Raw genomic sequence first — 17,361 nt, forward strand, 5'->3', positions numbered from 1 at the left:
GTCCTGTTTGTTCAAAGGTCAGTGGGTTTTTTCTATGTGTGTGTGCATGCGTGCGTGTGTTTGTGTGGGTGTTTGTCATTGCTATTGGAAGGCTAATTCGTGTTTTAAAGCTGACACGTACTGACTTCTAATAACAAAGTTATTTTGACTGAAATTCCATTTTCCTCCATGAGATTAATTATCTCCTGTTATTATCAGTGTGCCATTACACCCCATTAACAGTTACCTAACAGCAGACTGATAAAAGATAATTTCTCTCTTCAGTGCTCTCTCTGCTCTTTTCAACACACACATCTTCATGGTTCAAAACATCATTCAAAATTCAAGAGATCATTCAGACACTCATGGGAGAGAAATGAGTGTATTTCTTATTAAAAACAGTTGCCCTCTTCAGAGTCAAATGATATTTTCCTTTGTGTGTGCATGATCATATTATGTGTGATCTTACACCTCTAATCCTGTGTTTCTTAATCCTGGTCCTAGAACCAAGGACTCTACACACCAGATTAGTTCTAAACACCTGATTCAACTAGTCAAAGGTTTAATGATGAGTTGATTGTTTAAATTAGGGGTGTAGTGCTATGGCTAAAAATGAAATGTGCACCCATTTGGGTCCCCAGGACCAGGCTTAAAGAAACACTGATCTAGCCTGCAAGGCAATCCTCTGACAGTCAAAATGAAAGAGCATTTCTGACAGAAGAGTTGAGCAGGAAGGATGAGTGGGACGACGTTGCCTCTAGGTACTGATTTAAGGTCAGTTTTGCATTGTTCCCCCTTAGTTGCTGACATTAGGATTTGGGGAAGGGGAACCTAATCCTACATCTGTGCAGAACGGACACTCACACTCCTTCATCATGCCGATGTCCACGCAGCGTTTGAGCCGGCAGGCCTGGCAGTGGCGGCGGTTATCCTTGGTGATGGTGCAACTGCCGTTGAAGGGGCATGTGAAGCTAGCCTTACGCTTCATACTGCGTCTGTAGAGGGGGAGAGGAAAGAGAGAGAGTGGGGCGGGGGGAGAGAAGTAGAAAGAGAGAGATGGAGGAATGTGATGAATACCGGATGACCTATGACCTTCCTTGTGACGGTCTGAGCTGAATTATTACAATAATGACCAATAGAACAATACGTTTATAACATTCATGTGCATCACAGTTACTTAAAACTCAAACTACTACTTCAAATGTTATACCTATCAATTGACAGTAAGCACATACAGTGCCTTGCAAAAGTATTCATCCCCCTTGGCGTATTTCCTATTTATTTGCATTACAACCTGTAATTTAAATGGATTTTTATTTGGATTACATGTAATGGACATACACAAAATAGTCCAAATTGGTGAAGTAGAATGAAAAAAAAAAAAAAAATCACTTGTTTCCAAAAATTCAAAAAATTAAAACAATTTGAAAAGTGGTGCGTGCCTATGTATTCACACCTTCTGCTATGAAGCCACTAAATATGATCTGTTGCAACCAATTACCTTCAGAAGTCACATTATTAGTTAAATAAAGTCCACCTGTGTGCAATCTAAGTGTCACATGATCTCAGTATATATATATATATATATATATATATATATATATATATATATATATATATATATATATATATATATATATATATATATATATATATATATATATATATATATATATATATATATATATATATATATATATATATATATATATACATATATATATATATATATATATACATACATATATATACATATACATATATATATATATATATATATATACACATATACACACACCTGTTCTGAAAGACCCCAGAGTCTGCAACACCACTAAGCAAGGGGTACCACCAAGCAAGTGGCACCATGAAGACCAAGGAGCTCTCCAAACAGGTCAGGGACAAAGTTGTGGAGAAGTACAGATCAGGGTTGGGTTATAAAAAAATATCAGAAACTTTGAACATCCCACAGAGCACCATTATATCCATTATTAATTTTTTTATTAAGAATATGGCACTGCAACAAACCTGCCAAGAGAGGGCTGCCAACCTAAACTCACGGACCAGGCAAAGGAGGGCATTAATCAGAGAGGCAACAAAGAGACCAAAGATAACCCTGAAGGAGCTGCAAAGCTCCACAGCGGAGATTGGAGTATCTGTCCATAGGACCACTTTAAGCCGTACACTCCACAGAGCTGGGCTTTACGGAAGAGTGGCCAGAAAAAAGCCATTGCTTAAAGAAAAAATAAGCAAACATATTTGGTGTTCGCCAAAAGTAATGTGGGAGACTCCCCAAACATATGGAAGAAGGTACTCTGGTCAGATGAGACTAAAATGTAGCTTTTTGTCCATCAAAGAAAATAGCTATGTCTGGAGCAAACCCAACACCTCTCATCACCCCTGAGAACACCATCTCCACAGTGTAGGGATGTTTTTCAACGGCAGGGACTGGGAAACTGGTCAGAATTGAAGGAATGATGGATAGCGCTAAATACAGGGAAATTCTTGAGGGAAACCTGTTTCAGTCTTCCAGAGATTTGAGACTGGGATGGAGGTTCAACTTCCAGCAGGACAAATGACCCTAAGCATACTGCTAAAGCAACACTTGAGTGGTGTAAGGGGAAACATTTAAAAGCCTTGGAATGGCCTAGTCAAAGCCCAGACCTCAATCCAATTGAGAATCTGTGGTATGACTTAAAGATTGTTGTACACCAGTGGAACCCATCGAACTTGAAGTAGCTGGAGCAGTTTTGCCTTGAAGATTGGGCAAAATCCCAGTGGGTAGACGTGCTAAGCGTATAGAGACATACCCCAAGAGACTTGCAGCTGTATTTTCTGCAAAAGGTGGCTCTACAAAGTATTGACTTTGGGGGTGAATAGTTATGCACACTTAAGTTCTGTTTTTTTGTCTTATTTCTTGTTTCACAACAAAAAATATTTTTAATCTTCAAAGTGGTAGGCATGTTGTGTAAATCAAATGATACAAACCCCCCAAAAATCTATTTTAATTCCAGGTTGTAAGGCAACAAAATAGGAAAAATGCCAAGGGGGGGAATACTTTCACAAGCCACTGTATTAGCAGACACAATTCATTTAACTTCACATTTCTCCAGTATAGGCTACTTATACACTGCTCAAAAAAATAAAGGGAACACTTAAACAACACAATGTAACTCCAAGTCAATCACACTTCTGTGAAATCAAACTGTCCACTTAGGAAGCAACACTGATTGACAATACATTTCACATGCTGTTGTGCAAATGGAATAGACAACAGGTGGAAATTATAGGCAATTAGCAAGACACCCCCAATAAAGGAGTGGTTCTGCAGGTGGGGACCACAGACCACTTCTCAGTTCCTATGCTTCCTGGCTGATGTTTTGTTCACTTTTGAATGCTGGCGGTGCTTTCACTCTAGTGGTAGCATGAGACGGAGTCTACAACCCACACAAGTGGCTCAGGTAGTGCAGCTCATCCAGGATGGCACATCAATGCGAGCTGTGGCAAGAAGGTTTGCTGTGTCTATCAGCGTAGTGTCCAGAGCATGGAGGCGCTACCAGGAGACAGACCAGTACATCAGGAGACGTGGAGGAGGCCGTAGGAGGGCAACAACCCAGCAGCAGGACCGCTACCTCCGCCTTTGTGCAAGGAGGAGCAGGAGAAGCACTGCCAGAGCCCTGCAAAATGACCTCCAGCAGGCCAAAAATGTACATTTGTCTGCTCAAACGGTCAGAAACACTCCATGAGGGTGGTATGAGGGCCCGACGTCCACAGGTGGGGGTTGTGCTTACAGCCCAACACCGTGCAGGACGTTTGGCATTTGCCAGAGAACACCAAGATTGGCAAATTAGCCACTGGCGCCCTGTGCTCTTCACAGATGAAAGCAAGTTCACACTGAGCACGTGACAGACGTGACAGAGTCTGGAGACGCCGTGGAGAACGTTCTGCTGCCTGCAACATCCTCCAGCATGACCGGTTTGGCGTTGGATCAGTCATGGTGTGGGGTGACATTTCTTTGGGGGGCCGCACAGCCCTCCATGTGCTCGCCAGAGGTAGCCTGACTGCCATTAGGTACCGAGATGAGATCCTCAGACCCCTTGTGAGACCATATGCTGGTGCGGTTGGCCCTGGGTTCCTCCTAATGCAAGACAATGCTAGAACTCATGTGGCTGAAGTGTGTCAGCAGTTCCTGCAAGAGGAAGGCATTGATGCTATGGACCGCCCGTTCCCCAGACCTGAATCCAATTGAGCACATCTGGGACATCATGTCTCGCTCCATCCACCAACGCCACGTTGCACCACAGACTGTCCAGGAGTTGGCGGATGCTTTAGTCCAGGTCTGGGAGGAGATCCCTCAGGAGACCATCTGCCACCTCATCAGGAGCATGCCCAGGCGTTGTAGGGAGGTCATACAGGCATGTGGAGGCCACACACACTACTGAGCCTCATTTTGACTTGTTTTAAGGACATTACATCAAAGTTGGATCAGCCTGTAGTGTGGTTTTCCACTTTAATTTTGAGTGTGACTCCAAATCCAGACCTCCATGGGTTGATAATTGGATTTCCATTGATTATTTTTGTGTGATTTTGTTGTCAGCCCATTCAACTATGTAAAGATAAAAGTATTTAATAAGATTATTTCTTTCATTCAGATCTAGGATGTGTTGTTTAAGTGTTCCCTTTATTTTTTTGAGCAGTATATTTAACAATATCAGCATAAGGTGCTCGATAAGTGGTCTGTTCGGTTGGTGTTGGTTATTTCCGGTTTATCGTCCCGGCTCTACTACCAATCAGTTAGTAGTGACCGAAATGTGTAATCACGGTGTCATGCCATAAATATTGATGTCCTTCACCTCTTCTCTGGTTCCTACTCAAAGAAGCACAAACATCCACACATGCCAGTAGAGGGAAAAAGTGAGAGAGGGGCTACAAAGATATGCAAGGCATTACAATGATCAGTGCAACACACACACACACACACACACACACACACACAACTGTAAATATGTTAGGACATACAGTGCCTTCAGACAGTATTCATAACCCTTGACTTATTCTACATTTTGTGGTGCTACAGCCTGAATTCAATTAAATATACTTTTTCCCCTCCCATCCACACACAATAACCCTTAACGACAAAGTGAATTAATTTTTTTGACATTTTTGCACATTTATTGAATGTTCAATGTTTTAATGATTTTTTTCATTGGCAACAAACACCGACACTACATATCCAAGTATATCTGACCAAATTATGAAAGACAAGAATTGTACTTTTGAATTTTGTAAAGTGAGTGTGGAAGAGGTGAAACAATTATTGTTGTCTATCAACAATGACAAGCCACTGGGGTCTGACAACTTGGATGGAAAATTACTGAGGATAATAGCAGACGATATTGCCACTCCTATTTGCCATATCTTCAATTTAAGCCTACTTTAAAGTGTGTGACCTCAGGCCTGGAGGGAAGCAAAAATCATTCCGCTACCCAAGAATAGTAAAGCCCCCTTCACTGGCTCAAATAGCTGACCAAATCAGCCTGTTACCAACCCTTAGTAAACTATTGGGAAAAAAATGTGTTTGACCACATACAATGCTATTTTACAGTAAACAAATTGACAACAGACTTTCAGCATCCTTATAGGGAAGGACATCCAACAAGCACAGCACTTACACAAATGTGTAATGATTGGCCGAGAGATTGATAAAACTATTGTGGGGGCTGATTTGTTAGACTTCAGTGCGGCATTTGACATTATGGCTTTAGAACCTCTGTTATAATGTGGATAAAGAGTTACCTGTCTAACAGAACCCAGAGGGTGTTCTTCAATGGAAGCCTCTCTAACATAATCCAGGTAGAATCAGGAATTCCCCAGGGCAGCTGTCTAGTCTATTGTAATATGGTTGTATTTTACATGTTGTATTGTAGATACAGTTGAACTTCGGAAGTTTACCTTAGCCAAATACATTTAAATTCAGTTTTTCACAATTCCTGACATTTAATCCTAGTAAGAATTGCCTGTCTTAGGTCAGTTAGGATCACCACTTTTTTTAAGAATGTGTAATGTCAGAATAATAGTAGAGAGAATGATTTATTTCAGCTTTTATTTCTTTCATCACATTCCCACTGGGTCAGAAGTTTACATACACTCAATTAGTATTTGGTAGCATTGCCTTTAAATTGTTTAACTTGAGTCAACGTTTTGGGTAGCCTTCCACAAGCTTCCCACAATAAGTTGGGTGAATTTTGGCCCATTCCTCCTGACAGAGCTGGTGTAACTGAGTCAGGTTTGTAGGCCTCCTTGCTCGCACACAGTTTTTCAGTTCTGCCCACAAATGTTCTATATGATTGAGGTCAGGGATTTGTGATGGCCACTCCAATACCTTGACTTTGACGTCCTTAAGCCATTTTGCCACAACTTTGAAAGTATGTTTGGGGTCATTGTCCATTTGGAAGAACCATTTGTGACCAAGCTTTAACTTCCTGACTGATGTCTTGAGATGTTGCTTCAATATATCAATATCATTTTCCTGCCTCATGATGCCATCTATTCTGTGAAGTGCACCAGTCCCTCCTGCAGCAAAGCACCTCCACAACATGATGCTGCCACCTCGTGCTTCACGTTTGGGATGGTGTTCTTCGGCTTGCAAGCATCCCCCTTTTTCCTCCAAACATAACGATGGACATTATTGCCAAACAGCTCTATTTTTGTTTCATCAGACCAGAGGACATTTCTCCAAAAAGAACAATCTTTGTCCCCATGTGCAGATGCAAACCGTAGTCTGGCTTTTTTATGGTGGTTTTGGAGCAGTGGCTTCTTCCTTGCTGAGCGGCCTTTCAGGTTATGTTGATATATGACTCGTTTTACTGTGGATATAGATACTTTTGTACCGGTTACCTCCAGCATCTTCACAAGGTCCTTTGCTGTTGTTCTGGGACTGATTTGCACTTTTCGCACCAAAGTACGTTCATCTCTAGGAGACAGAACGCGTCTCCTTCCTGAGCGGTATGACGGCTGCGTGGTCCCATGGTGTTTATACTTGTGTACTATTGTTTGTACAAATGAACGTGGTACCTTCAGGCATTTGGAAATTGCTCCCAAGGATGAACCAGACTTGTGGAGGTCTACAATTTTTTTTCTGAGGTCTTGGCTGATTTCTTCTGATTTTCCCATGATATCAAGCAAAGAGGCACTGAGTTTGAAGGTAGGCCTTGAAATACATCCACAGGTACACCTCCAATTCACTCAAATGATGTAAATTAGCTTATCAGAAGCTTCTAAAGCCATGACATCATTTTCTGGAATTTTCCAAGCTGTTTAAAGGCACAGTCAACTTAGTGTATGTAAACTTCTGACCAACTGGAATTGTGATACAGTGAAGATAAGTGAAATAATGTGTTTGTAAACAATTGTTGGAAAAATTACTTGTGTCATGCACAAAGTAGATGTCCTAACTGACTTGCCAAAACTATAGTTTGTTAACAAGAAATTTGTGGAGTGGTTGAAAAAAAAGTGAATGACTCCAACCTAAGTGTATGTAAACTTCCGACTTCAACTCTATGTAGATGTGTAATACTGTTATATGATACTGTTTTATCTTTTTTTATATATATATGTAGTGTAAGTGACTTAATGTGTTTGGATCCCAGGAAGAATAGCTGCTGCCTTGGCAACAGCTAATGGGAATCCCTAATACATACAAATACCCAAAACATGATGCAGCCACCAATATGCTTACAAATATGGAGAGTGATACTCAGTAATGTGTTGTATTGGATTTGCCCCAAGCATAACACTTTGTATTCAGGACAAAATGTTTATTTCCTTTCCACATTTTTTGCAGTATTACTTTTGTGCCTTGTTGCAAACAGAATGCATGTTTTGGAATATTCTGTACAGGCTTCCTTCTTTTCACTCTGTCAATTAGGTTAGTACTGTGGAGTAACTACAATGTTGTTGATCCATTCTCAGTTTCCTCCTATCACAGCCATTAAACACTGTAACTGTTTTACAGTCACCATTGGCCTCATGGTGAAATCCCTGAGCGGTTTCCTTCCTCTCCGGCAACTGAGTTAGGAAGGACGCCTGTATCTTTGTAGTGACTGGGTGTATTGATACACCATCCAAAGTGTAATGAATAACTTCCCAATGCTCAAAGGGATATTCAATGTTTTACCCATGTACCAATAGGTGCCCTTTTTTGCGAGGCATTTGTGGTTGAATCTGTGTTTGAAATTCACTGCTTGACTGAGGGACCTTACAGATAATTGTATTTGTGGGGTACAGAGATGAGGTAGTCATTCAAAAATCATGTTAAACACTATTATTGCACACAGTGATGCCATGCAACTTATTATGTAACTTAAGCACATTTTTACTCCTGAACTTATCTAGGCTTGCCATAACAAAGGGGTTGAATATTTATTGACTGAAGACTTTTTAGCTTTACATTTTTTATTAATTTGTAAAAATGTCGAAAAAACATAATTCCACTTTGGCATTATAGGGTATGGTGTGGAGGCCAGCGACCCAAAAATCTAAATGTAATACATTTTCAATTCAGGCTGTAACACCACATGTGGAAAAAGTAAAATGTGTGCGCTCACAAACACACGGACGTGCACACGCACCCCCCGCACCCACGCACCCACCCACACATGTAATTACTGTAAATAGGTTAAGAAATATCTGCTTCCTCCTCCTCTGACACATATTCAGATGTAGGATCTTGATTTGAGCCAGTTCGCTACAGCAGGAAAATAATCCTGCAGCATGAAGAAATGCGGACTATAATTAATGGACATTTTTGTAGGGGTTGATACATTTTTTGTAAGGGAAAATCAAGTCGAAATTAAAAAGTTCAGAAGCCTTTTTAAATCTCAAATACAACACATGTTTTACATTTCTTGCATTGTAGGAACATTCTCCTGCAATAGGGTGATCAAATTAAGATCCTACATCTGTAAACACGCGCATGCACACACCTGCCTGAAAACAAAGTGTAAGCCAAGGGCTGCTGGGACATAAGTATGGAAAGAATACTTATTTTTTACTCTTTGTCTTTATACATGAACTGTGTTGACGCAGGCTTGTCTGAAGGTAGAACAGTACTGGCTCTCCAGCAGCATGTTTACAAGCTGTGTCTGTGTGGAGTCTGAAGTCGCTAGGGCAACGGGCCTGCCTGCTCTACTCGGAGAAGAGGTATTACACATGAGCTGTGGCAAAATGTACCCATGCAGGAAAACAGACATGCACACATTCACACACATAAAGGTGAGGTCATTTGGTGCATCTTACTTTAAATAGTTGAGTGTACAGTACGTGTATGTACTTGAGTGTGTGTGCTTCAGTGTGTGATGAACTGTAAATGTATGCATGTCTGGGCGCTTGAACAAGCATGCATAGTATGACACAGTATGTTTGTGCGTGCTCTTATGTAAGCGTGGACGACTGGGCGTAAAGTAGCTTTCTGTGTGTGTGTGTGTGTGTGTGTGTGTGTGTGTGTGTGTGTGTGTGTGTGTGTGTGTGTGTGGGGTAGGGAAAGAAAAAGCGAGAGCAAGATAAGGCTGTGTATACCCACAACAAAAGGGCTTGTTGTTGCCAGGAGTGTGTGTGTGTGTGTCCGTACCTGAAGAAACCCTTGCAGCCCTCGCAGGTCATGGCATTGAAGTGGAAACCGGTGGCCTTGTCCCCACACACACCGCAGATCCGTGGTACGTTTCTGTCAAACTCCTCATTGGCCAGAGTGGAGGTAATCACAGCCGTATTTTCCATCACTACAGCCAGACAGACAGCCAGCCAGCCAGCCAGCCAGACAGACAGACAGACAGACAGACAGACAGACAGACAGAGAGAGAGAGAGACTTTGACTTTTTGTCTTTCTTTATTGAACCATTCTCATTTCATTTAAAACTCACCACCCAACCCCCCCTTAAAAATAAAACCAAAAATACATCCTGTGATGCATACATGTACCACATGATACAAACCAACATCACAATACTCAAAACAATACCCACTCCTACAACCGTATATCCAAAACATCTTCCCCAGCTATACAGACAGCCCCCCCAACACACCATATCTCCTGAAACATCTCCACACTTTTTATCATTTTATAGAACTCAAACTCAACCCTAAGGCGCGCAGAGACCATCCCATTAAACAATAGTAAAGGGTCTGTTATCCCCCCACCTTTGACCCTGTTCCTCCTTGTTAGCCAAATAGACAATTTCGCCTGAGCAAACAGAAAATTCAACAAAACACATTTGGCCTTCTCCTTATTTGAATACCTGTATCCCATTATGAACACCCCAACAGTAAAGACCACCCCCAACCTCTCACACAGACATTCCAACAGAGACATTAATGGAATTAACCTGGTGCACACAGAAAACACATGGTGCACTGTTTCTTTCATTTTACAGAAAGGACACTCCTGCCCAACTCCCGGTTCAACCCGTGCCAGCCAGCTGTTAGTGGCCAGGGCTCCATGTAGAACCCTCCACTGGAGGTCCCCTGACCTCTTTGGTGCTGGGGGTTTGTAGAGCCCCCTCCATCTAAAACCCACCATACTCTCCGCCCCACATACCCCCTGCCACTGATGTGCCTTTACTCCTGTTAGGCTCCTAATGTTCCTCACCTTAACACAGAGGTTGTAGAGGGCTTTACCTCCCACCCCTTCAAACTCCCCCAGGCTCGGAGTGTTAAAATCTAACAAGTCCTCCAGACCCCCTTGCCAGTCTCCAGTCTCTGCCGTCACCTGCAGTGGCGGAAAGCTTGGTGGCCCCTCTCCCTTTGGCTGCTCAAACATCCCTCTTACCGGCTCAGACAGTGCCTCCTGGACCTCCTCCAGGAATCTCTCCAGCAGCCTAAGAGACATTATCCCTGTTTGCTGTGCCAAGACTTCCGGGCTTTTCCACCCCTCCTTTCCCAGCAGTCTCAAGTCACCCAGCCTTTTTACACCCCCTGCCATCAGTTGTCTCTGCAGGGTGGCCGACTGGACCGATCTCAAAGGGATGGCTGGGTTGTGGAAGATAGGCTCCTCCCACACCCACAGCCCAGGCTCCACACCCCCTTCTCGTGTGGGCCTTAGCAGCTGCCAGGCCCTCAGCACCCCAGAGTAAAAGTCTGAGAGACCTGCTGTACTCAGCCTCTCCAGCCTCATGAGGAACAGCTGCCGGTCCAACCCTAATCCGCCAGCTCTCCTCAGCAGCGCGCATGCTGGTTCCCTCCAGCCAACGTCAGTATGGTACAGCAGTCTCTGCACCGCCTTTAGCCGGAAAGCAGCCATCCTGCTCTCCAGTTCCACCAGGCCCTGTCCTCCTTCATGGACGGTCATATACAACACTGCTGCCCTCAGCCAGTGATGGCCCGACCAGAAGAAGTCCACCAGCTTGCGTTGCAGGTCTGCGAGCAGTTGGTTGAGGACAGACAGTTTATGCCACAGGGAAGATGCCACCAGGTTGTTAATTATCAGCACCCTCCCTCTATATGACACTTGGGACAGGAGCCACCTCCACCTGGCCAGTCTTGACACCACTGCCTGTGACAGCCCCTCCCAGTTCTTCCTGACCCACCTCTCCGAGCCCAGGTACACCCCCAACACTTTAAGCCCTTCACAACCCCACTGCAAACCTCCTGGAAGCAGAGGAGGAGCCCTATCCCCCCATGCCCCGCATAACAGAGCTTTGCTCTTGCCCCAGTTTACCTTAGCTGAAGAAGCTCCCTCGTACACCTTCAGACTGGTCTCCAGTGCCTGCATATCTTGGCCATCCCTGACCATCACAGAAACATCATCTGCATATGCTGACACTGCTATTCCTGTCAACACATCCATGCCTGTCCAGCACACTCCCTGCAGTCTCCTGCGTAGCAGTCCTAAAAAAGGCTCAATGGCTAGTGTGTATAACTGCCCAGATAGAGGGCATCCTTGTCTAATGCCCCGTCTCACCCAGCCTGGCCTACTGAGCCCCCCTCCCACCTTGACCATGCATGACGCCCCAGCATACAACAGCTTCACACAGGTCAAAAAACTCCTCCCAAACCCAAACACAGACATCACATTAAACAGATACTCATGGTCCACTCTGTCAAAAGCCTTCTCTTGATCTAAAGAGACAAGTCCGAAGTTCACATTAGACCCTCTCGACAAGTCCAACATGTCCCTAATTAAGAACAAGTTGTCCGTGATTGAGCGTCCCGGTACACAATATGTTTGGTCCTTATGTACTATCGAGTCCAAGTGGGACTTCAGTCTGTTAGAGAGGACCTTGGCAAATATCTTGTAATCCGCACAGAGCAATGCCACAGGCCTCCAGTTCTTAAGTTCACACAAGTCCCCTTTTTTGGGCAGGAGAGTCAGAGCCGCCCGACGGCAGCTCATCGGCAACTCTCCTACCCCGACGCATTCACGCAACACGCAAAAGAAATCCTGTCCAATTATTCCCCAGAATTTTTTATAAAACTCCACTGGGAGTCCATCAACCCCCGGTGCACGACCGGTGGACATCTGGGTTACGGCCTCTGCCAGTTCATGGGACAACAGAGGAACGTCCAAATCATCCCTCTGTGCCAGAGAGAGTTTAGGGAGTCCTGTGAACAAGACCTGAGCACACAAAGGATCACACTCTTCTGCCCTATACAATTCAGTATAAAACTCCACAGTCCGCTCCCGCATCTCACCCACCACAGAGGTCACCCGCCCATCAGACAGCCGTAGACAATGCATACCCTTGGCTTCACTGCTCTGTCTTTCCAAACCAAAGAAGAAGGAGCTGGGAGCATCCATCTCCTTGAGCATGGAGAATCTAGCTCTTACAAGTGCTCCCTTTGCTTTAACCTGGAAAAAACTGCCCAGGTCCCTGCGTAATTCAGCTAAATTAGCCTGGAGGCCTACATTGCCTTGCCCCACCATCTGTACCTCCATCTCCCTAATACACCGCTCTAGTTCCCCCAAAACTCTCCTAGCCTCTGAGGATGAGAGAGCTGTGTACTGTTGACAGAAAAGCCGAATTTGGACTTTTCCCACATCCCACCATTGGCTCAGAGACTCATAATCCTCTATTCGCTGCCTCCACCTTTCCCAGAAGTTCTGGAAACCTGCGCAAAAAGTGGCATCTTGTAAGAGCTTTACATTGAATTTCCAATAGGATGCCTGCCGGGGACCTGGTGAAATGGACAGCCGAGCCATGGTTATATGATGATCGGAAAACCCCACCGGGAGAATGGTAGCGCCCAACAGCCTATTGCTCCGATTCCTAGACATATAAAACCGATCAAGTCGGGCTGCACTCCCCCTAGCCCCAAAAACCTTCACCCATGTATACTGTCTTGTGTTCGGATGTTTAGTTCTCCAAACATCCACTAGGTCAAACTGATTAATAATATCCCTTAACACTCCCACTGACACTGAATGAGGCTCTTCCCCATTTCTGTCTTTTGTAAAATACATTGTGCAGTTCCAGTCCCCTCCAACCACCAGTGTCTCCTCAGGCACTACCTGTGAGAGTTCCTGTCTAAGACTCCCAAATAGAACCCCTCTTTCTCTCCCTGTGTTAGGCGCATACACATTTATAAAGACAAACCCCATATTGTTAATTTCTGCTTTAACAACAAGGAGCCTACCCCTACACACCTCCTTTGAGGAGCAAATTTTTACAGACAGACCCGGTGCAAAAAGGACTGCCACTCCTGCACTAAGATTTGTCCCATGGCTCAACACACTTGCCCCTTTCCACCAGAGCCCCCAATCGACTTCATTCAATACATCACTATGTGTCTCCTGCAGAAACAACACCTGTACTTCTTTTTGTTTTACATATTCACCCAACACACTCCTCTTTCCCGCATCTCTGGCGCCATTTATATTGAGCGAGCCTACCCGTAGAGTCTCCATAAGAAGTGGGAGAAAAGCCAGCAGAGAAAGAGACCAATAGCAAAGCTCAAAAACCCCAGTGTCAGAAAGAAAGTATACATCTAAACAGTGTCCGAAGGTAGACCCTTACGCACTGTTGTGACCCACTTCCTCAACCTAAACCGTGTCCTGGGTGAGAGGACACCATGCCCCTCATTTCTCACAGCATGTTGTACTGATCGTACAAACTTTCTTGAATCAGGGAAAAAAGCCTCAAGATTGACTTTTTTCCCCTTGGTCTCATTCAGGAACCTTGTCAGTTCCCTCACCGTGTACTTAGACCCCTCTGCTTGACTGGCTGTCAGCTCCGGGCCTATTGAAGAGGAGTCTGAAAAAAATAACTCCTCATCCTCTTCCTCAGACTCACTTTCCTCCTCATCTCTATCTCCCACCCTGACCACCTGCCCTTCCTCTCTGGTCAGGGCATCTCCCACAGCAACAGGCAAAGTTTCCATTGTGCCTTTAACCACACCCTTTTTCCTTTTCCGCTTGGCACCCTCCTCCTCCCCCCTAGTCTCTTACACTTCCCCACTGTACTCTCCTCATCCACTGTCATAACCTGACTAGACTTAGCATCCTCTACACCACCCTCCATAGCATAGCTAAGCCCAGCCTCAGCTACCCCACCATCTCTAGCCTGACAAGGCTCAGCCTCCACTACCCCACCATCTCTAGCCTGACTAGACCCAGCCTCCACTACCCCACCATCTCTAGCCTGACTAGACCCAGCCTCCACTACACCACCATCTCTAGTCTGACTAGACCCAGCCTCCACTACCCCACCATCTCTAGCCTGACTAGGCCCAGCCTCCACTACACCACCATCTCTAGTCTGACTAGACCCAGCCTCCACTACCCCACCATCTCTAGCCTGACTAGGCCCAGCCTCCGCTACACCACCATCTCTAGTCTGACTAGACCCAGCCTCCGCTACACCACCATCTCTTGCCTTACTAGACCCAGCCTCAGCTACCCCACCATCCCTGGTCTGACTAGGCCCAGCCTCTGCTGTCTGCATCTCATTACCCCCTGCACTTTGATCTCGATTTCCCCCACCAGCGCTTGTACCCTCACTTTGTCTACGGCCTTTATGTGGGCATGCAAAGCTCTTATGCCCCAAATCCCCACACTCAAAACACCGTAGACTGTCTGTGCTGGCAAACCCTGCATAGAGCCCCTCCCCATGCCTCACTTTAAAATGCACATTTAGCTGTTGCTCATTGTTGTTCAGAAACATAAACACTTGCCTCCGGAACGAAACAACGTGCTTAACAGCAACTGCCTGAAAGCCTGCCGACAGTACACGAAACCCGCTAGCAAACTTACCAAAACGACTCAGCTCTTTCCTGATCTGATCGTCCGTAATAAACGGAGGTAAATTTGCAACGACTACTCTTGTCGAAGGGGTAGAAAGAGGTAAAACTGGCACCAACACATCCCTTACAAATATTCTGCTAGCAATTAGCCTACCAACCAAATTTTCTCTTTTCATGAACACAACCACAGCTTTGTTCATTCTAGAAGCAGAATGTATAAATTCAGCTCCTACCTGTTCGCCGACCGCGAGCAGAACCTCCTCCACCTTAACTCCATTCTCAGGAACACACCTGAATCCATGTCGTATCGACAGCGTCTCCTCCGCGCTAGGCTGAGAAGCCATCGCGCATACCACGCCTTGCAAACCCCAGAAAACTTACTCTGTCCTCTTCCACCCTAACTCTGAAAAGAAAACTGTGGATACCGCTAAAACAAATATTGCATTAACCGTATACCATAGAAAATAAAATGTAAGGAAAAGATCAAGACAAGAGTCTAGAAAGTTAGTTAGGACAGAGTCCTCCTCACCAAACACTCAAACTCCCAAAAATTCCCAGCATGCACAGAGAGAGAGAGAGAGAGAGAAAAAGGAACATTTGTGACCATTGACCTGAAAAGCACACAGTGGGATTAGACAGAATGTGATCTGTCCTATGACCTCGGGTGGATTAGACAGAATGTGATCTGTCCTATGACCTCGGGTGGATTAGACAGAATGTGATCTGTCCTATGACCTCGGGTGGATTAGACAGAATGTGATCTGTCCTATGACCTCGGGTGGATTAGACAGAATGTGATCTGTCCTATGACCTCGGGTGGATTAGACAGAATGTGATCTGTCCTATGACCTCGGGTGGATTAGACAGAATGTGATCTGTCCTATGACCTCGGGTGGATTAGACAGAATGTGATCTGTCCTATGACCTCGGGTGGATTAGACAGAATGTGATCTGTCCTATGACCTCGGGTGGATTAGACAGAATGTGATCTGTCCTATGACCTCGGGTGGATTAGACAGAATGTGATCTGTCCTATGACCTCGGGTGGATTAGACAGAATGTGATCTGTCCTATGACCTCGGGTGGATTAGACAGAATGTGATCTGTCCTATGACCTCGGGTGGATTAGACAGAATGTGATCTGTCCTATGACCTCGGGTGGATTAGACAGAATGTGATCTGTCCTATGACCTCGGGTGGATTAGACAGAATGTGATCTGTCCTATGACCTCGGGTGGATTAGACAGAATGTGATCTGTCCTATGACCTCGGGTGGATTAGACAGAATGTGATCTGTCCTATGACCTCGGGTGGATTAGACAGAATGTGATCTGTCCTATGACCTCGGGTGGATTAGACAGAATGTGATCTGTCCTATGACCTCGGTGGATTAGACAGAATGTGATCTGTCCTATGACCTCGGGTGGATTAGACAGAATGTGATCTGTCCTATGACCTCGGGTGGATTAGACAGAATGTGATCTGTCCTATGACCTCGGGTGGATTAGACAGAATGTGATCTGTCCTATGACCTCGGGTGGATTAGACAGAATGTGATCTGTCCTATGACCTCGGGTGGATTAGACAGAATGTGATCTGTCCTATGACCTCGGGTGGATTAGACAGAATGTGATCTGTCCTATGACCTCGGGTGGATTAGACAGAATGTGATCTGTCCTATGACCTCGGGTGGATTAGACAGAATGTGATCTGTCCTATGACCTCGGGTGGATTAGACAGAATGTGACCTGTCCTATGACCTCGGGTGGATTAGACAGAATGTGACCTGTCCTATGACCTCAGGTGGATTAGACAGAATGTGACCTGTCCTATGACCTCAGGTGGATTAGACAGAATGTGACCTGTCCTATGACCTCAGGTGGATTAGACAGAATGTGACCTGTCCTATGACCTCAGGTGGATTAGACAGAATGTGACCTGTCCTATGACCTCAGGTGGCTGCATTGTGGCTCCTGTATATACAGTGCCTTCGGGAAGTATTCAGACCCCTTGACTTTTTCCACATTTTGTTACAGCCTTATTCTAAAATATATTAAATGAATAAAAAAATCCTCAGGAATCTACACGCAAAACCCCATAACCCCTTATTCTAAAATATATTAAATGAATATAAAATCCTCAGAAATCTACACG

General features: G+C 44.8%; 1 protein-coding gene across 4 annotated transcripts in view; it reads right to left on the minus strand.

The window, feature by feature from the left end:
• The window catches only part of LOC115150157 (vitamin D3 receptor B), a 95,118-nt gene that overhangs the window by 30,941 nt on the left and 46,816 nt on the right, over window positions 1-17,361 (minus strand). For all 4 annotated transcript variants that reach the window (XM_029693138.1, XM_029693140.1, XM_029693142.1 and 1 more), the window contains 2 exons: window positions 9,605-9,752; window positions 844-974 (listed from right to left, as the gene is read on the minus strand). In XM_029693138.1, the coding sequence (XP_029548998.1) occupies window positions 844-974; window positions 9,605-9,752 (279 nt within the window). The remainder of the gene's footprint in view (window positions 1-843; window positions 975-9,604; window positions 9,753-17,361) is intronic.

This window comes from Salmo trutta, chromosome 16, assembly GCF_901001165.1.
Source record: "Salmo trutta chromosome 16, fSalTru1.1, whole genome shotgun sequence".
Lineage (NCBI taxonomy): Eukaryota > Metazoa > Chordata > Actinopteri > Salmoniformes > Salmonidae > Salmo > Salmo trutta.